Source organism: Prorops nasuta, unplaced genomic scaffold (genome assembly GCF_024137725.1).
Source record: "Prorops nasuta isolate Cenicafe-Biocafe unplaced genomic scaffold, Cenicafe_Pnas_1.2 PNAS00002, whole genome shotgun sequence".
In the NCBI taxonomy this organism is placed as follows: Eukaryota; Metazoa; Arthropoda; class Insecta; order Hymenoptera; family Bethylidae; genus Prorops; species Prorops nasuta.
Window position 1 is genome coordinate 713,415 of NW_027116799.1, and position 21,442 is coordinate 734,856.

The 21,442-nt window shown below is 37.5% G+C and overlaps 1 protein-coding gene across 3 annotated transcripts in view; it reads left to right on the plus strand.

Moving 5' to 3' along the window:
- Positions 1-21,273, plus strand: part of Syt12 (Synaptotagmin 12) — a 39,974-nt gene extending 18,701 nt beyond the window's left edge. For 2 of the 3 annotated variants that reach the window (XM_066736973.1, XM_066736981.1), the window contains exons 2-14: positions 11,880-11,960; positions 12,757-12,856; positions 12,914-13,047; positions 13,516-14,622; positions 14,691-14,883; positions 14,998-15,105; positions 15,198-15,292; positions 15,352-15,424; positions 15,490-15,824; positions 16,084-16,216; positions 16,302-16,556; positions 16,636-16,755; positions 17,610-21,273. In XM_066736973.1, coding sequence (XP_066593070.1) covers positions 11,881-11,960; positions 12,757-12,856; positions 12,914-13,047; positions 13,516-14,622; positions 14,691-14,883; positions 14,998-15,105; positions 15,198-15,292; positions 15,352-15,424; positions 15,490-15,824; positions 16,084-16,216; positions 16,302-16,556; positions 16,636-16,755; positions 17,610-17,792 — 2,916 coding nt within the window. In that variant the 5' untranslated portion in view covers position 11,880 and the 3' untranslated portion in view covers positions 17,793-21,273. The remainder of the gene's footprint in view (positions 1-11,879; positions 11,961-12,756; positions 12,857-12,913; positions 13,048-13,515; positions 14,623-14,690; positions 14,884-14,997; positions 15,106-15,197; positions 15,293-15,351; positions 15,425-15,489; positions 15,825-16,083; positions 16,217-16,301; positions 16,557-16,635; positions 16,756-17,609) is intronic. The other variant, XM_066736989.1, reaches the window with a different exon arrangement.
- The last annotated feature ends 169 nt before the right edge of the window (positions 21,274-21,442 follow it).

Consider the following 21,442-nt stretch of genomic DNA (forward strand, 5'->3'; position numbering starts at 1 on the left):
ACAATATACCGATTGTTAGGTAGGTTTTTTTCTATTCCGATCGGCACCGTGCGGAAACAGCAAGAAACGTGCAGCAATGAGAAACGGAAATAATGGATAGAAGGCAGCTGTTCGCCACGACCCAGTTCGCCCCTTTTCCCGGAATCCTTCAGCTATATCCTTTCCCTACTCTCTCGCTGCTTTTTAAAGGTATGGTACTAACCACGCCTGAAAGATATCGGCCAACCGTGTAAAAGGACCTAAGAAGCTGCGTACCTTCGACCACCCACGCCAAGCAATTCTGCCAAAAATAAGGCTGGAAAATGACTCGAAACGAATTAAGCTTTCGGTAAAACATACCATACTTTACTCGTGGCCAATGACCCATTTACTGCCAGAGTAACCAGGCTTGATCGAACTTATAAACTGAATAAAGTTGCACAGTTAAATCGACTGAAAATGATGTATAAATCGTAGATGTTGTACGATCAATATTATTGCACCCCAGTATTTTTAGTTTTTTCCATTTTTTATTTGGTTTATTTGTGCACGATTTGTTTATTATATTTAAACCCTCTTCTGTCTCTCGTTAATTCTGTCAAGCACTGAACCGATAAATTGTTACCTAACAATGACTTCACGTGAAAACTATTGAAGCGAATGAAGATGTAATCAGGCCTCGCGACAGCGATGTTTTCCTCGTACAATCGATAATTAATCCCTCTATGTTGCTGACACAATTTTTAACTTTGCATCGTTGCCTTTAAACAAAGTGTTATTTTTACCAAGCTATTTCAATAATAATAAATTATTTCTAATTATAGTTAATTTTGCTTAAAACTATGCGAATATATTTAATTGTTTTAAAGTTTTTAAACTATATAATGTTTAATGTAAACCTTTGATTGAAAAATAAGCATCAAATTGAGTATCTTTTGGTGGGAGCAAACGTCATTAAAAATGAGAATTTGCTTGGTCGAAATATGATATTTACAGAAATGTATCCTTAGCTAATATTTTGGCTTCGACTATTTGTTTTAAGATGTGTATAACCATAGTTAAAAGAATTACTTTCGTGGTGATTTACCAAGTTCACCAAAAGTTCTTCTTACAAAGATCAATAAACATGTGTGCCCGTCAGGCAAGGTATTTCATCGATGTATTTTGAACTTTTACATATATATATTAACACATCACCCAACTTGGATTTTATCGTATTTTTCAAGTAGGAAATCAATAGCAACAACGCTACATAATAAAACACTCCACTAAAGCTCCCCAATTCAAGCTAGAGCACAAATTTCAAATGTTCAATAGCTCGCTTCACATAACAGTAGTAATATTTATACAATGAATAAGGAAACAACAAACCCACAATCCGTCGTGACCATATATATACCAAAAAGAGAGCTATAACTGATGCTAACTAGAGAAATATCTGATATTGTTAATCAAATATTCAAATTATGGTTAAATTAATAGTATTATAGTTTAATAAATTAATATTATGTAGCTTTGTTGATATATACATTAGATTAAAATAATCTGCATCGAAAGAAATAATGAAATGTACGAAATCGATTACTATTGGTGTGGATTAATATTGCTGCGAGAGGATAGATGTTTCCTGTCGAAAGCATAAATCGCGTACTCGGCTACTCGGACATTTAGAAGGGGCGAATGAATCGCTTTGGTTTACAGAGATTAAACCACTTCATAGCGTGAATTGTGGCTGATCTGAATTCCAAGCACGTGGGATTCCCGTTGAGAGTTTGCGTTTGCTTAGCGATCAGCAAAGCAGTGCTTGACTCGTTCCACTTCCTCTAAACCGCAATGTTTTTCTTCCTACAAATAGATAATAACAATATCTCAAGTTTTAAACAATCTTTAAACTCTGATTTTTTATTAATTTCAAAAAATTAATAAAAAGCCCTTATCGAGTTTTAATCTTTTCATGTGCGTATACATTTAATTTGAAATTATTATTGATCAAATAAACGTAAAGTCATTATAGATTTTCAAAATTCTGCAGATTTATTTAGCTTCTTTAAGTTTGGTTTCTTCACTAGTTAATTTCCAGGGGAAACGCTATCGAATACCATTGATGTAAGTGGGATCACGATTGCCATAGAAGTTCAAGTAGAGTAATAAGAAGCAAAACGAGAGAGATTCTAACCTCTCTCTCTCCCTCTCTTATTTCTGACTAAATCGCGATTGATTGAAGCTCGAAATACGCTGCTCGTGCGTTAAATTGTTAATATCCGATGTAAAAGAAGGGAATTCCAAAACAGTATGAAAATTTTAGCCGCCATACCTCTGAAATCCCTAAAATATACCACGATCAATTCAATGATTCAATTCTGGTATCCTCGTCGAATAAGAGAAATAAAAAGTCATCCATGTGACTCGGAGCTTCTCATTAAGATCATTTTACGAAAATTGCGTATAAGTACTAATCAGAAGAGAATTTACATGGTGGAAATAATGTGAATTTGAATAACAATTATATAATATCTCAGTCTTATACGTAAACCGGTTAGAACATTTGTGGGCTCATCCAAGGACTTAAGCTTAAATTATAATGTAAAAGTTTCATTAAACTTTTAGTAAAATAAGTCAATCTCAAAATATATTCACTGAAAGTAAAATTAGGTATAGCTTGGTCATGTATTTACGTAAAGCATGCCAGGTAGTGGCTGTTCTTTTAAAAATTACTTGGCTTTAATGGAGATACTATCATATCTCTGTATTTTAATATTGTGATACAAAAGCTTTTTATAATTTTTTAAATAATAAAAATCATTTTATATTGAAATAAAATGAAAATAAAATAATATGTCCAGAGTAGAAACATGGTTGAAGGTGTTGATTGATTACAATATGATTATTAATGTTTCGTATAAATATGAGATGTCGAGGAAAGCAGGATTTGATCCATAGTTAATTGATCAGAATGGATAGGTTTGATTTCACGGAGATCCTATCAGGAGTGTCTCGTTTGAAATGGCTGATCGATTACGCAACAAATGTAAGTAAGCGGGATCAAGCGCGAGTTGGAGTTTAGTTTGTAGTAATCGGTGAGTACCAATCGGGAGGCTTCATTACTTGTTGAATGCAAGGTATTATCTAGCACCGCTTGGCCTCCTAAATGGATTTCCAAGCGAGCCAATAAGACAATAAGCTCGTACAAAAGCGTCCCCTCCAAGTTCCATTATATTCTGCTTGTACCAGCCGTTGGATTTATGGAGAAAATGAAAGGATGTCTGGTGAACGAGCAAAAAATGTCTCGGTCAGATTCATTGAAATCATATTGATGAAAATCAGGCCATTTTCCTAGTAGTTTCTTTATAAACATCGATCGTCCTATCATAAATAATTTAAAATAGTATATACATATATGATATTTTCAAACCTAGTCAACTTAATTGTAACGTTAATTTTAGTCAGATTTGATTGGGTGTATGATTTTCGATTAGAGATCCGTCGATAATGTGGGAGAAAATAGGGCGATGTCGTTTCAAGGATTTAGCTTATTGCGATGAACTCAATTTCTATGGCTTCGGCAAGAGAAAATTTGACGATAATAGAGAAATCTCGGTTTGGATAGGGTGCTTTGTAACACACGTGGATCTCGAAAATGCGTGGGTAATATTCGTAGTTTTGTTAATTCACGTTTATTTCTATGTCCAATGTTCGTTCAAAAGCATACATTTAATTCGATTGAAAACCAGCGTCCTCAGAAATTCGCTAATAAAAGATATCATATTTCTCTTTTATAAAATCAAATGATTAAAACTCGACTGTGGGGAAGTGAATTAAATCTGGTAAAATATTTTCTCTTCCCCCAAATAATGCATGAAAATTTATTTAGCTAAGATCGAAGTATTTTCATTGTTGGATTGTATTAATAACTTTAATGACTAATTGTTTGCGTTCGTCAAATATTAGTATTACAAGGTTTGCTTTTATTCATTTAAAAGAGCATAATGATTAAATAATAAAAGATTTATCCGTATACGTCAATTTCCATGAAACACAGAAACAAGATTAAAAAATGAAAAATGTTAAAAATTTGCTCAAGTCGAATCGATTCCTTTGAAAAAATCTAGTTTCCACTTTGCAATTGACCATCGATAAAGTCGAGGTGTAAAACGTGCAAGGATTCGAGAAGCGCCTAGAAATTCAACTGCGAATAACGGAGTATCCACGTTTCGATGAAAAAAAAAACCTCGCAACTCCAGTACTTTACACACGTGTGCAGTTTTATTGGCTCGCGAACTTTCGAAATCGATAGGAAAACTTAAAAGTCACCGGTTTTTTTTTTGTTTTTTTTTTTTTTTATTAAAAAAGATTGAAGCAAACTCATACACATCGAAACGTTTACTATTAAAATTAATATATATTGATTATAATAATCACACATACAGTAGGATTCATTAGTTAAATGTAAGTGAAATAATTATTGTGAAAGCTCGAGTTTTACCAACAATTTCAATGTGCTGAAAGACGAAAAAGAAAATTAGGGAGGATTTTATTGAGAAAAAGATAAAAGCGAGTGTGGAGAGGGGTTAGAGTGAAATGGGTGCACGAGGCAGACGAGCGAGACAGAAGTATTTCAGCTTATTATGTTTATTCATCCAGAGATATGGAAAGTGCGTAGGATGTGCAGGTGCGCTCAGATGCATCCCCGGGCATTGCGGGGGCGGCATGCTAAAGCAGCTGTTATACTCAGCCAGCTCGTAACAATTTTTCCTACTTACTTACACTCTGTCCAATCCAAAAGTTAATGAAAAAGCTAAATTCGATGATTAGTTAATCTCATCGTTCAAAATTATTCAAAGAAGGAACTCATAAGCTTGAAAAATTACTTTATTTTTGTAGAAACCACCCCCTCACTCCTTATTGATCCCCAGTTAAACTTACGACGCTTTTCACAAGATTGACATATGATTTCGAAAACCGATCTCGTATATATAAGATATTTCACATAAATTTTTCGGGTGTCTCGTGAAAGGGTCTTAAATCAATACTTGAAAGATTTCAATTTTGGTAATAGAGTGGAGAATAATGGAGGATCGACGTACGTGGAATTTCTCTTATTTGGGGAGGAGATAACTCGATTGGGAATGGAGATCTGGGTGGATAAACGGGGTCTTCTTAAAAATGCAAATAAAGGTAGAATTTGCAAATGCTTTTCGTTTATCTATTGAAAAGAATATGAGGAAGAAGGGAAGGAGGGAGGATGGAGGGAGGAATACGAGAATCGTCTAGATTTGGTTCTCGCATGATCTAAGAGGCATTTCTTCTGTGGAGATTATGAGCTTGCGACTCGACTTGCTTGGACCAGTTTCTCCCGGATTTTTTTCATCCCCCCCCCCTCCCCTCTCTCTCTCTCTCTCTCTCTCTCTCTCTATTACTCCCGGGTGCTTTTTACCCTTGCGCAAGTTTGCCCACACAAAGAGAAGAGATGAAGCCACAAGAAAGCAGTGAGAAAGAGGAGGGAGAGGGGGAGGGGAGGGGGTGAAGAAACCCCATCTTGCTTCTTCCTGTTTGAAGTCTTCTTCTTGTCGTTGACTTTCTCTTTCTCTCTCTCTCTCTCTCTCCCTCTTGGGGCCTTCCATCGCACAATTTCCTCCTCGGTGTGTCGGTATTTACCTTCGGGCCCTGTTAGGAGGGGGTGGATTGCTCGGAGAATGCGTCAGGCTTGGCATTCCTCACGCTCCTCAGCCATATTAAATCCATCCAACGGGTGACCTATAATAACGCACTGTATCTCTCGTTAAATTCCTCACCACGATAAGGTAACTTCTTCTCGCAATCCCTGTTACCACCTTCCTGTACGATTCGCATCGCCAACTTTCACCGATAAATTCCCTCGGCAAATCCCCAACACTATCAAACCTTCCTCTATTAAGGACCAACCCAACCCACCCCTCCCTTCTCATTCTGGTTCTCTCTCTTTTTCCCCCGTAAAAGTCCAATTTCACCCCTATGCCAAGTCCTTTCCAATTATATTCACGCTTGAAGCCACCGTTTGTGTTGACTTTTTCGCGCAAAACACCCACAGCCCCCAAACATTATCGTGCAACTCTACTACTTTATCTGACGATAACGATTCCAGAAAATATTCATCCAAATTATTCCACGTTCCAGCAATTTTTGGCATTTCGCAAGGAAAAACTGTACGATTAACGTAACGTACTATTCGTTGAAGTTGAGGAAAAAAGATCAGAGTTGGAAGAATCGGTTTTACCGGAAGTTCGTGGAAACCGCTGCAAGAGTCATTAAAGGTACCTTGGAGGAAAGGCTGGAATGGGTACAAGAGCGAGATCATTGACAGAAGTTCTCTGAACTTTCGCTCACCGCGTAGATTGCTATGGGAATTCATCGGTTCGACACCCAGAGCATCTAAACTCATCAATATCAGCTGCTATTGCAAATTTCTTCTTATTTTACTTATAATAACATCAATTGCTGCAAGAAATGAGAGTAAAAATTGTATTGATTCCAGTTAGAAACACAAGAATCTATTGTTTAAATAGAGAACATATATATAATAAAATTGATCCGGCTACCGTTTAATTGCGAATATAATAGACGTCTGTACGAGTAAAACTAATTACTAGGCGAAACATAATAGTAGGGGTGATTCTGGGGTAAGGAATTCTATGTTGGGTCAGAAATTCAAAGGTTTGTTGGTTGTATTATTGCAAGGGTCGAAAGGGTCTATAGTTAGGATAGTGGACGTTTTAAAACACCGATCTGACTAAGGTTTAACTGTGGATAATAAGCATCTAAGAGTAAAATTATTTACTAGACGAAGCAAAGTGGTGGGAGTGTTTCCAGGGTGAGGAATTTCATGCTGAATCAGAAATTCAAAGGCTCGCTGGTTGTTTTATTTCAGGAAGTAAAAGGGTGCCTAGCTAGGATAGTGAAGCATTTTAAAACTGATCCAACTAAGGTTTAACAGTGAACAAAGTATCTAAGAGTGTAACTAATTACTGGATGAGGCAAAAGTAGTGGGGATGATCCTGGGGTGAGGAATTCCATGCTGGGTCAGAAATTCAAAGGTTCGTCGGTTATGTTATTCCAAGGGGTAAAAGGGTATCCTGGTTAGGCTATTCAGAGTTAAACTATACGTACACATATATACGAAGGGATTTCGGTATTTGGCAGAAACGTTCGAAGCTCCAGGGTTGGGCTTACAGAGCGCAATGCGCCATCTGGCAGTTGCCCAGAATTTCACCCCTCATACCTAGCCCCTCTAGCCCCCTATGTGCCCACTCAGCACCTTTACCTTCCAGCTATGCTTTCTCTCAGCCTCCATCTCTCCCCTTGTCTTTTCCCTTTCCTATCACATCGTCCACTTCCTACCTCTTCCGCCTTCTCTCTTTCCTTTCTCTCACAGTAGCACAAACACACACATACATTCCACTGCAGCAGTGGTCCTTGCGGCAACACATATACCGGGACAATTTCACAGTCCACAGTACCGTTTTATCTCCACCCGCGAATATCCTCCAGCTTCCACTCTTTCTCGACTTCCGGATCAACACCCACCACTCACACTAACGAAAACTTACGAATGCTACGCATTTTGTTTAGATTTTAATCGACCAAGCAGTCCTTCATTTCTCTTTCCCTTCTTTTAGTCTCTACAAATTCGTCTCTTTTTCCCTGAAATTTTAACAATTTTGGTTCTCCACCACTTACACCATTTTCCTTGTCTCAAGAATTTCAAATGCATGCATGGATAATTTTATCAATATAAGATATCGAACTTGAAGACTATTTTTCATATTTGCCTATTGAGGATGATTGGAAATTCCCTTCTTCTTGTCTACGAAATTCGTCTCTGTTTCATTTTGGATTTTCACTTGTACACTCATTCCCTTGTCCTACAAATTTCAAATGCAAGAGTGAATAATTTTATCAATACAAGATTGAACTTGAAGACTATCTTTCGCACTTGCATGTTGGAAATGCTTGGCAGTTTCGAATTGGTTTTACTGGCCAGGATTGAAGTTCTTAGGAGAATTACGAGTTTCTGCGTCGCGAATTGTTTTTATAGGAAACGACGGAACGCGAGGGGAAAGTTAGAATGGCGAAGCGACTTTGGTGCATTAGCTGCAATAAAAGTACGACGCGGCGCCGGGCGTCTTGCAGCGTCACAGATTCGGCACTGCGAATTTTACAAATGCGAGCTTCCCATTGGTGCAATGAACCTACTACAGTGCGACGACCCTATCGATTTCTAGCCGGAAGTTCGCCAAACTTTGTATTAACATTATTTATTTTTATTATAGGTACTCCTTAGTTATCATCATTGCACACAAAAATACAAATTCAAAATTTTCAAATAACTTTAACATAATCGATTAAATAATATCTTTCCTCTATTCTCTCAATTTAAACATTTTTCTTTTAACTTTTAGCTTAAATTTTTTTATTATTCTTTTTGTAGGAAAAAAGAAGAAGCTTTTTATTTTAATTGACAATTTTCGCTCATATGCGTTGATAAAGTGGTATGAGCTGGCGCGCGAGTATATATTTTTATATAGGAATACAGACTTGGCATTGGTGCAACGAACTTCCTGTTTGACCGCATCGCTCGCATGTGACGAACCGATCGATCCGGGACCACTCGATTACCGTGCCAGACGGTCTTCTTCGAAGATGTTAATCACTATTTAGCCGCATTTCCGCGGTAGAAGCTTCCCTCATCACAGGCTAGAGTTAACGTTAATGTTAAAAAAAATAAACTTCATTTTATACTTGCCACAAACCAATTTTTTCAGATTAAAGTAAGTGAAATAGTATAAATGGAAAAGCGAGTTTTCCGAGTTATGATAGACGATGAAAAAGAGAGAGGAAAAGATAAAAACGGAAAATTCTTGGTAAATATTTAAGTTTCATATTTGTCCTTTAGAGACGCTCAGCTCCTCTCTCCTCCATTCCCCCTCTCTTTGCATTTTTCAAAGACCTGGCTAAGTCGTAAAATGTCACTCTTTATACCCGACTCGTTTATCTTTCGTAATTTAATAATCCTTTGAAAAGTTTGCCAGGACGAACGTCAAATTTTTCAGCTACTCTTATTTACAGCTGCGTATCATTTTTTGTCTCGATAAAAACAATTAAACGAAAGATTTGCAATCGCGGATATAACTTTATCGACCTTGCATCAGAAGCTTCTCAGACATTGCAGCTGAATATTGCTTCTAAAAAAAATAAAACCAGCCGAGCTTAACAGACTTCCGTCAGCCAAGCGTTTCTCACGTGTGAATTATTCATGGAATTGCTGAAATCCTGTTCTCGCAACTTTCCGATTTCCTCTTAACTAGTGAATATTGCAAAGACCCCTCTCGTGAACGCAACTAATCGCTCATTTTCTGCAAACTTATTTCAACTTTCGTTATACATCTATAATATATCACTCGTTATATCTTTAGGAATAATTTCAAGTAGTCAGATTTTCATGCAGAAATCTTTTGAGATTTGTCCAATCGTGGAGAAAGCTTGTTACCTTGGCATACTAACACAATTGTAACCAGGAACAAACGTTTCAAGTCGACCTAGTTTTACTGTCAACAATATACTCGCTCCTCCGTAGTTTTGCATTTTTCATTCATATTTAATTCTCAAGCGAGGACAACTAACGACACATTCATCCCAAAACAATTGAAGCTTGCGACTAAAGTTTTTTCAAATAAGAAGAATTTTGAATAAGAGTTTAATAATGGCTTAATCGAGAGAAAATTTTCCTCAAACCTGAAATGCCTATTAAGCAACGAGAAATCTCGGAGAAAAATTGAACGCTTAACCTGACTAACTTTCCTCTTCAATTCTGACTTTCTTGAATGCTTAAAAAAGGCATTATGTATTACTAATGTACTCTCTAATCAAAACTCATTATTGTGCAACTGTAGCCTGAACAAAATATCTTAGATTTTCTAATCTCTACGATTATTCAGTTGCACTTATTAAAACGATACTTTTTCTTATACGTCGCCAAAAAAATTTTCTCTCTTGGTCACTTTAGTTTTATGATACATCTATAAATTTCTGCTGATACAGCCTGTTTAAAAATTTATCCAAACTGCACTCGATCTTCCCTTTTGCATAAATCCATCCTCGTGTCAAAAACTGACGAGGTAAAAATACTTTTGTAAAAATATTGCAAAAAATCAATAATTGCGATAAAAGAAAAATCAATATTGTCAAAAGTCTTGTTAATAAGAGCTCGATTCATTAATGAGGTGGCAGCCTGCATAAATCAACATATATTACATATCAATAATTTTATTATTCATTAAGCTTCGAACGCGAATAACGTTTATACTGTGACATAATTCGTTCAACTAAATAAACGAATTTTAACCAAATAACCCGATCATCTACCATTCCCTGACTCGATGTAATTGATGAATTCAAAATATAGAATTGAGGCTATTGACGTTTTATAATTGAGATGTACAAAAAAGGGAAAGCAATTTATTTGAAATTTGTGAGTCTTATTAACAATTTGCCAATTGTAAAACTAGTCAGATTGTTGGTTTGACCACGTGACTGAGGCTATACTTAATTCTTCGAAATAATTCATGTCCTTCCATACGAAGCGGATCATCTGAAAATTGTGTTGAAAACTTAGCTGTATCTTTAGGAAGCTTTCTCAGTCTTGCGTTAACTTCCATCGACGCGTTCTCGAATTCTCCTTTTACACCGAGATTCGTAAACTAATTCAAACTACCAATCCAACAATGCAAACTGTTTCATCTACCACCCCTTCTTCCTCAATCCGCTATAAACTTTAGTAAATTTTATTCGGTGACGTTAAAACTTTAAGTAAATATATTCAATAATTTTATTGGATAAAAATAAAATTTTTAAGATATAGAGTCAACCCTTCACTGAATTTTATCACAAGTCCCTAAAAAATACAGTAAGACATACATTTTATACTATAGTACTATTTGCTCGAATCACGAAAATACACACGTACACAGCGTAGATGAAAAATAATACATTTCTTCCTCGTGTATTTCCCTTTCCTTTTGTAAGCTACCGCCGTTGCTAGAGTGAACATCGCATTCAAAGTCAAATCCGTGGAAGCGTCTATTTTTCTATACCGGATGTTCAGTATCAATACGCAGGAGTTTATCGTCTGTTAAGCCTGGAAGAAACGCGAAAATATTGACCAATGTCAATACGAGCTAGTCTGTCTCTGTTTTTCTGTTTCCACTTGCCTGGCTTCCTCATTCAACATTCAGCTCCATTAGCTTTGCACGATTTACCCACGTCGAATTAATTCGTATAAAATCATTTATACCTCTAAGAAACATTTTTTTTCTCAGATGTGAAGACATTCCATCTTAATAAATCTGTAATTCCCTAATAAGGCTCCAAAAATCCCTTTGGTAATCTAGATTCTGTATCTGGAATCGGATACTCATGGATTTGCTGGATTTGTTTCAGGGTTAGCAGATAGATTGGATATCTGACCAAGCCTCATGGAATATCACGAACAAAAATATCTTGTTAATCTCACGTCGGAGAAATTTCAGTCTTTACTACTTTCATTTCATTCTCGTGTCTAACTACACAGGAGTAGCTATACTGCACTGTCAAAATTGTGTTTCTCCTTTGTCACTATAAAATATATTATTCTAGGCAGTTTTCACGTAATACAATAAACATTAAAGAAATTTAAAAAATGTAGAATAAATTATTATTAAAAATATTCAAAAGAGAGAATTCTACTGAAACATTATTAAATTATCGAATGACCGAAGGGAATGTTGCGAGGAAAAGAATATTTTTATGATAATTTTTAGTTTACTTATCATGAATATAGAAGAAGGCGACTGTTTCGCTAAAAAATCTTTTTTCTTTCATACAAAAAGGATGGGCTGGGCGCTCACTGGCTTCGGGCTAGCGTTGGTCATCGTTGCCGTAGCTGGTGCTGCCTTAGCATTTTGCAGAAGGTAAGAAATAAAAACCTTTAACTTATGTTGGTAACTTGCTTGAATTAAAAAAAATATAGAACTTTCTCCAGATATCTCTACTTGTTTCCGTATATTATCAATATCATGAGAAAGCAGATGTTTCCGAAAAGATAATGAAAGACGATGCAACAGGTTCGAAGATTATCATTCTTTTCACCAATTGTATATCAGGCAGTTCATATCCGACGCTCTCCTTTTTAACTCCATACTTACTTCCCACCATTGTAGGCCTGCAGAACAAGGAAACTCTTGTCGAAAGCCCAACTTGTAACGAGAAAGGCTAGAAGTTTCCTAAGTCAGTAATATCACTGGAGTACCTACCATTCGCTCGAATAACGCAATTTAACTTGCAAGGAGAAGCAAAACAACTTAATTCAAATGACACGAATTTCTCCACTCCTTGAATGAAAAAATAGAATAGAAATTTCATCGAAACTTGCTGATACTCGATATAAATCACTCGTTTCTATTTTTAATCGCTTCCTCACAGTGCGAGGCATTAATAAAGCATATTTATATCAGAGTTTCGTTTAATATCGAGAGCAGCTCGTACTGAAATTGCTGCTTCCATATGATCCCTTTGACATGCTCGTACGTTGATTCGATTAATTATGGATCCTGGAGTGCTAGCCCATACGTCATTAGTTTCCAATGGTCCATCGATGGTCCATGACCATGCGATATTTTCGCCCTCTAAATTATCAAGCGAAGAAAGTTATTAATATAGAGTTTTTTTTTCCACTGTATAGATTGATTTGACTTTTATTTGTTGCAGATACTGCTCGAAGTGGCAATGGGGAGCGAGGAACGCTTGGAGCATCTGCGAGGAATGGCGTCAGAGGCTTTCCTGGCTATGGGCACCACGAGAGGAAAAGGTGAGAATTATAAAATCATCGATAAATAAATATCTTGTCATTTGGTCCACTCTCCAGGTTGGTCTGGTGAAAGCGCAACATCCCACAGCACAAACCATTCCTGGCTTGTACCGTCAGAATGGAAACACGTCTCAGCACTTACTCCACAGTGACAGCGACTTGAGACTCGACGCGCAAGGAGCTTTCACGAGGTGAACAGACACATCATTCAGTTATATACCGATTAATTGAATGCGGTGTTCCTTCTAATATCAATAGTACTAATTTCCTGTGGAGAGAATTATTTTATTATTTGCTAATTCTATAGTAAAAACTATAGGCAATTTTCTGTCGATATATCAGTGTAAATATAGGACGTGTCTACTTTAATTTGCCACGAGGCATGAACACAATGCTTTAGTTAATAAGAGGTACCAGTATTTTTCATGGCACCTTATTGAAACTCCTTTTCATCGAGATCCAATAGGGTTTACTGCAAGAATAATTTTCTGTGTTTTACAACTTCGAAGGTAAATGAGTTTTTATATCCGAAATGTAGGGAGAATTAAAGCAAACACCCTGTATGTTATCTGTGATACGTGCAAAAAGGGTTGGAGAGCCTCGTGAGTTGGGACGAGTGGATTTGGTAGTTTGACAAAGTGGAAACGATTGAATTGTAGGTTCGAGGCCGTGGACAGGGACCTCCACCCCCCACTTGGGACTGGGAGTACAATACCACCTCAACCACTAAGGCCTGCACCACAACCAAGGCCAACAGCTCGTCCAAGGCCGTCGCCACTACAGACTCCAAGTACCGTAGAATATTTAAGGATGCAGGAGTCAGGCCCAGGACCATTGACACCCCCACCACCCCTCCCAAGGGCACCAGTTTCCTCGAGGACATCATCGGTCTTCCATTTCCAAAACGACCCTGTCAAAGGATTCGTCCAGTACAAACCTACCAGCGAACACTCCGCCTTCCGGTTCGAGCCGGAAGTCCTTAACAACCATCCGGAGAATATCCAAATGACGTCATATGTTATACAGAATCAAATGGAAGAGAGGTCACGCAGGTACGAGATGGAGGAAGGCCGCAGGAACGATCCTTTCGACGCCAGGAATAATCATTATAGACAAATGGAAATGGGCCTTGAAAAAGTACCGAGGATGAGGTATCATGGAATCGCCATGAATATGGACAGGAAGAACGAGGACAGTTCACAGAATGCTTTCCAGTACGATGTCATTTCGAGGAGTACAGTCAGAACTCACGTGAGGAACGACTCTAGAGCGTCCAATAGTTTTACGATAACCGATGCCCAGAATTCGACCAATCAGATGATAATGGATATTTATGGACAGCAAATAATGTCGAAGATGTGGCAATGTTCTCAGGAACTCGATAATGGTATCGAGAGGAACGAGCAGAGTATAGAAATGACACCCTTCAAAGCTACCAATCATCAGGATGAACTAGCTGCTCCTTATCTGTTTTACGATACTCCTTCGAAGACTGAGGACCTTCAAAGGGTCTCGCAGTATATTCAGAGTCTACCAGATCATCCTTACGAGGCCTTGAACAATCATTCGATGTACGTCGATGAGTCCAATGGGTCTACCAAGGTCTCCAACGAATCAGCTTCCAGTCCTGTTCCTCCACCTCCAGCTCCTCCGGATCCACCACAGGATTCCTTGAAGAAAAATGGCCCTACCACTGGCGAAAGGATCTTCAGTGCTCTTAGATCCGTCACGTCTCAGAGTTATATAGATGCTTCGGAATTTTACAAGTAAGCTATTAACTCAAACAGTATAATTATCTTAGAAATTTGTTTTTATAAAATTCTATTTATTCCAGCTCGGTTTTAACATCAGCCCAGCAAGTCCAGCGATTCTCGTTTTCAAGGTCAGTCGACAACGAGAATCAATCGCAAAACGAAACGATCATCGATGTGTACGCCGAAGACTCTCTGGGCGTTGATGGATCGAGACGCAGTTCCGATCTTTATAGTCCCGAACTAAATTTGGAAGCTCACAGAACAGCACAAGAAGTAAGCTTTGTAGTAGTCGAAATTTATAGAAACTCCATGCAAGCAAAGGCAGACACTAAAATGAACAATAAGCTTTCCAGTAGATTTATCTTTGTCTTTTTATTTGTTCTATAGGTGTACAATAGTTTGCAGGATCCCCCAGCTTCTCCTTTATTAGTGAAGGAACACAATAACGAGTCCTACACTTACATGACTGATCCTAGTTTCACGAGAACCTCTGAGGTAAGAATTTAAGTTTGGAAAATTTAATTTACAAATATTTTCAATTAAATCATTCAAAATGAAGTAAGAGGCGATTCCTGATTTTCTTTCAGGATATATTTAATAGTTTAGAGCAGAGAAGGAAAAGTATGGAAAGGCTAAATGGCAATCACGATTATCCAGATTTCGACGCGATCGATCCTCCAAGGTAGACAGAGAATTGTTATTTCTGGTGTTTGGAAAAAATACTAATTTCAATTTCATCAGCCTTAGGCGACGAAACAGCCAGGAGCTGTTCGCTGCATTGGAGGAGGTCCAGATGAAGCGTCGACTGTCCCAAGTGAGTTTATTTATTTAAAAAAAATCATATTGACGGGAGTAATGAAAAATTTTCAATGGTCATAGAGTCTGGAGGAGGCTTACCTGATGAGTTGTCCCTTGAGTGATCCGAACGAGTGCAGTCCAGGGCATTATAGAGGGTACCAGGTACCGGAAATAGAGCCTCCACTCGACGAGTCGCAGCTGAAGAGGGCCATCAGCTGCGAGAGCGTTTGTTCCGACACCAGCGTCGTTCTGAATGACCTTGAAGAAGCTCCAGTAGTCGGGAACGTGTGCGTAGGCCTCGAACACGAGAGGTGGGGAGGTCGTGGGGACGGAGAAGGAGATCTAGCTGTCAGTGTCCTGGAAGCGAGGGATCTCATTGCTTTGGATGGCCAGCCTGCTCAAGACACCTTCGCAAGGTCAAATTTCAAATTCTTCCATCCACTCGAATCAACGCTCTTGTTCGATGACCTCGTTTGCTAAATTCCCACCAGAGACCTGCATGACTATAGTGCACCTAATGCTCTTCGTGACTCCCTCTTTCGTGACATTATGTAGGCCAAGATTATACTTGATAAGTCTGCGTCATGCAAAAAATTCATTTTGCATAAGAAATTGTAGCACCAGCTGAGAACAAAATATCTCATGGGGGGTTTTTTTTTTCTATATGCTTTGCAGAGTTTGCTTGTTACCTGATCGTCAAACGCACGTACAGACTAGACTTTGCAGAGGATGTCCATCGCCGAGTTATCAGGAGAAGTTTTTATTTCCACTCGATGGCTGTCCAGTTGGTAGAACTTTACTCGTCGAGGTACGAGAGTGCCGATTAATTATTATTGCATTAATTTATTTTCAATCTGTCCTTGAATATATTTTACAATATTATCGTTTCACAGATCTTCTCGGATGAATCCAGCATGGGTGGTGGCGTTTCTGTAATCGGGGAGGCAAAGTTGAGGCTTGGGCCAACTCCTCGAGCGCCAGCCACGACCTGGTTACCACTTACAGGGCCTGCGCTACTCTCTCCACAATTGGGCGAGCTCATGTTCTCTCTGATCTACCTACCCACTGCAGAACGACTCACCCTTGTTGTGGTTAAAGCCCGGAATTTGCGTGGCACCAACTCTGTACCTGGTGACTTTTTTGTCAAGGTAATAGTTAAATTCGTACATAGAGAATTCTTGGAAAAGAAAATGCCTGGCTTGTCTTATATAATTTTCAAATTTCAAGGTTTACTTGCTTCAACAAGGAAAAAAGATGCACAAGAAGAAGACGTCGGTGAAGAAGGGTGAGAAGAGTCCAATTTTTAACGAGTCCATGATCTTTAGTGTTCCACCTCACGCTTTACAGGTAAACATTCGATTTTTCAGTATATTCACACAATGTAGTTGAGTACAGTAACGTTGAGGAACGAGAATGTGTAATCGTATAAGTAGACGAAAGTCTTTCATAAAAAATAATGGAAGATGGAGATCAATGTAACATTGGTAATTGCATATGCATTCGCAAATTCTCACCTCAATATCACAATGTTCAACCGTAGAGCAATCAGATAAAACCAGATAAATCCATTATATTGATTCAAACTACCAATGAAAAATGTTATCATAACGTTACATTTAAATAAAAACTGATGGATGGATCTTGTAAATCTTCGTCACAGTATATCAAAGCATGAATCACGTTTCTTTTTGGGTTAACTTTTATACAAATTATTAAAAGTAATCAAAAATATTTACCAATATAGCGCTACTTGATTGAAATGGATTTATCTAGTTTTGTCTGATTACTCCACAACTGTGCATTGGGCGAACATAATACATCAGTGTGCAGTGTTCATATACAACTAAATAAGTTGTGTAGCTGGATACGCATAGGAAAAACTTTCACCCTAATAGACAAAACGTGAAGCTAAATAACACTGGTAGTATACAGATACACTACCACACATTCTCACCTCAGTGTGACTGTGCTCAGCTGCACTGATAATCTGTGTTTTTGCAGAATATACAGCTAAGTGAGAATGTATAACTATATAGGTATACGAAAAACTTCCAACCAAAATAACAAAAGGTGGAGATCCATAGTACTATAGTAGTATGCATATATACTACCACATATTCTCACTTCAATACCACTATGTTCGACTGCACTGAGGAAATACAATACATAAATATTTAATTTTTAATTTATGTTGTTTGCAGAATATACAGCTAAGACTGACAGTGGCGGAAGTTAACAGCGAGCAGGGGTCGAATTCAAAACCGTTCTCGGTTGGACACGTGATAGTCGGCTGCAGCACTTCCGGTAGAGCATTGGCACACTGGAAGCAGATGCTGGCTTCTTTAAGGCGTCCCGTTGCTATGTGGCATTCGCTCAGGAAATAGAACCATTATAGTCTTGCCTAGGAACTCGAATAGAGTAGATGAACAGCCTCGATAAATCGTCGACAATTTTTCTCCCCCCTCCTCTGTGCAAGCACAAAGAAAAAGGAATCGCGCGAAGAGAAGGATGGAGGAGAGAGGAATTTTATCGATAACACTGTTCTTTGTCCAGTCTGCGAAATTACCTGGTAACCCGTTTTCACACAAGATATTTCTAAAACGGAGCCAGGGATAAAAGTTCAATGACCCAGGGGACGCGCGATCAATATCTGCCTCGAGTTTACAGTCGAAGCGGAAGTGGAGGTCAAGGACGTTTCGTATTCATATACATATATCATCGTGCATCCTTGACCCCCTAACCACACGATTTGCCAATCCTTTGGATGAATGCTTCAAGGTCGATCAGGGCCAACGAGCGAGTTCCCGATTATATCGATCATGATAAGACTGTCCAACCAGTAGTAGAAAGTACTTCGTTAATATGACACGGTGAACCGTTGACTGGGAAATCACCTCGATGTACGACTCCGTCAGTCCTTCGTCGGCATATCAATCGCGAGACTTATTAAAATTATCTCACCATCCAAATGATCAAATCGTCGACTTCATTTGTAATTTCATTCAAAATTCTTTGACAATTGTGCAAATTTATATATATCGTCTTACCACGATCAATCGTTAATCAAGAGAAATTAAAAGCAAACCACGTGCCACTTGATTTTGATTATTTTCATATTTTCTTTGCTTTTTTTCCAAAGTGTTTTCAATAAATACAAAAAGTCGTTGGAGAGAAAGGGTAAAAATAAAGGAAAGATCGAGGCTCTCGATTGGGAGCTCTCATTCTGTATTTAGCAAGGTGTAACGTTGTTGTTTCCAATGGACTGTTAATGTTTGTACAGAGTTTATTAGCAGCATACTTGATGTGCAAGTGGTACAGCTCGAAAATTATCACTCTAGGTTCGATATCTCAATCGGACTCTTTTCTTCTCGAACGAGTTTCGATGTTCTATCCTGCGACCTGAGCTATGCCCACCCTCCAATCGTTCCAATCAAGTGTGTACTTCCTGAATTTTCAAGCTCAGCAGCAAAGCTTTCAGTTCTACTCTTGCTTCTCATTAACTTTTGATACCTTGGTCGAATGTATTATATATATATGCCAAGTCCTCCTCTGTCTCTTCTCACACAACTACTTTCAATTCTTTTTATTCCTCATCTTTATTATTCTTCTCGACTGAAAGTTGAACAATTCTATTATGTTTATTTTCTCGTTATGTTGATTCGTGAATGTACCGATTGATTTCGAAAAGGAAATATTGAAAGAATGTAGAAATTCTTGGCTGAAGCGTGATCAATGGGATCCTTGCAAAATGGAGCTATTTAATAGTTAGCCTTCGAAACCTCACAGCCTACTATTATAATCTATAAATTTTGTACCTCTTAAAACACCATAAAACATAATGTTAGCTACTCATATAAATCTCACAACTTATACATTATGTATTAATATTACGTTACGATAAAATTTTACACGATATACTTGCTGTCATAAGATCATCTACTCAAGACGCATGTTTAAAAACTTGTTGAGTTAGATTTTTTCTATCGTCGAATACTATGGGACTAATGTTACAGAACTTTCATCAATTTCAAAGCCACGTACACTCGAAGTATTAAATTGGACTGTAGCGAATCTTCTCTATATTAAGGTGTGCAGGATCATCCAAACACTATGTAACTTCAAGTGTAAATTACTTGTCTCCCAGCCATTATCATTTTCACTCGCTGACTATTCGCTCTAAAATCAAATTCTAGAAAACTTATTTGTTCAGTCGTGTGTGTCGATCTCATTCTTGCATTTAACACAATTTGCGCTATTTAATACGATGCAAATATAAAAAATGATTGGCTACTTTGAATTAGACTGTAAATAGTGTATACTCGATTACAGGAATCGTGTAACACGTAATTATAATAAGAGAGCTGAGTCATGACCTAATACCGTTGTAAATCAGCACAAACCTGGACTTTTCATTTATAAGAGGAAAAAAAATGAAAAAAATAAGTACGCGCGACTATACAGTACACTGCCGAGCAGAATAAACAAATCTGTCGAGAATGCACAACGCAGTGGTTGCAATTGGACGAGTAGATTTTGCATTCATTAATTTAGAGTTGATTAATTTTGTACTTTTCCCCTTTATAAACGACGAAAGTCCCATTCATTGGAGGACGACCATTGCATGGTATTTAATGATAAAAAGTATATTCTGTTCGGCACTCTACGTAATTATTAAGCTTACCATTCTATCGAATATGATGTATGCTGAACGAGAAAATAAAGGAATTATGTACGTGCTCGCGAGAAACAGCATCTCGTCGGTGAGAGTTTAATTTTACCTGATGCTAGTTTAGACGATGCAAATGCGAAAATTGATAAATGGAGGGATGGAGTGTGCGTGTAAAAGTTAAAGAGAAAACGAACGCTAGGCAAGGGGAGAGTTGGGAATGATGAAGACAATAATAGTGCCAAGCGATTCGTTCCGCAATTTCAAATTATTTTCCTTTTAATTATATATGGAGAATATTGTGACAAAATGTTTAATTTCTCGGCTTAATTCGTGCAAATCGAGACATTATATATATATATATATATATAGTTTTGCTCCAACTAAATGTCCTTGCCTATAAAATTTTCAACTGACAGACTAAATGTGATCGAAGAAATAATAAATTCTATTTTACAGTTGGATTAGCGAAAATTGTGGAAAGATTCGTGGTGCATAGGATTGAACGTGTGAATGATTTGTAAAAAAATACTATAATGTTTAAATTGTTTTATATTTTTGTTACGCCTCTCTGTGATATAATAAGGGCACATTTACCTCATCCTGTATATGCATTAATCTTTGTATCTTACGACGAAAGGCGAAACTTTTGGAGAACAATATCCTTGCCGCGCCCTTCCTATTAAACATTTTTGACTGTGCCCGTACGTACCAATAAACTGAGAGCGAACAAAGACGCTAATAATGATAATTGTCATCGTTTAGTTAATTATAATGAGTGACCTCAAAGTTTATTACTGCTGGCAAATTCTCATTTTCCAGCTAATAATAAATTCTCAATATTTTGTTATGCATAATACATTGCAATTGCATTAATCGACAAGAAAACTCAATCTCGTTTCTCTCAGTGCAAAAGGTACGCACGAGTTTATGCTTATGGAAGATGTGAGTAATTCGTTATACACTATAATATACTGCATTAATTATAGCAGCTAATCTAACCGCATTAAACTTTGAAAAGATATATATTAATAAAGGAAAACGTTAATTATTATACGTTGTGTAACACAAACAAATACATGGAGAACTGTTCAACATGCTACACCATACATGATCATTGTTAACTATCGTTGCGGTCTTATTTACACAGTTCGTTTACTGAATAAAATCAGAAAAAATATATTTAAGCTAATGATTGACGCAGTCTGTTTTCAAATACCAAACCTATCAAATTATTATTTCAATTTTTCGAAGAATGCAATAGCGCACAACAGTATTTACAGAAGTGTCTTATGTACCATATTTAATATTTCCCATAGTGGTGAAAGTACTTTAGGCATTTTAACTAGAAAATACCAAAGACACTGA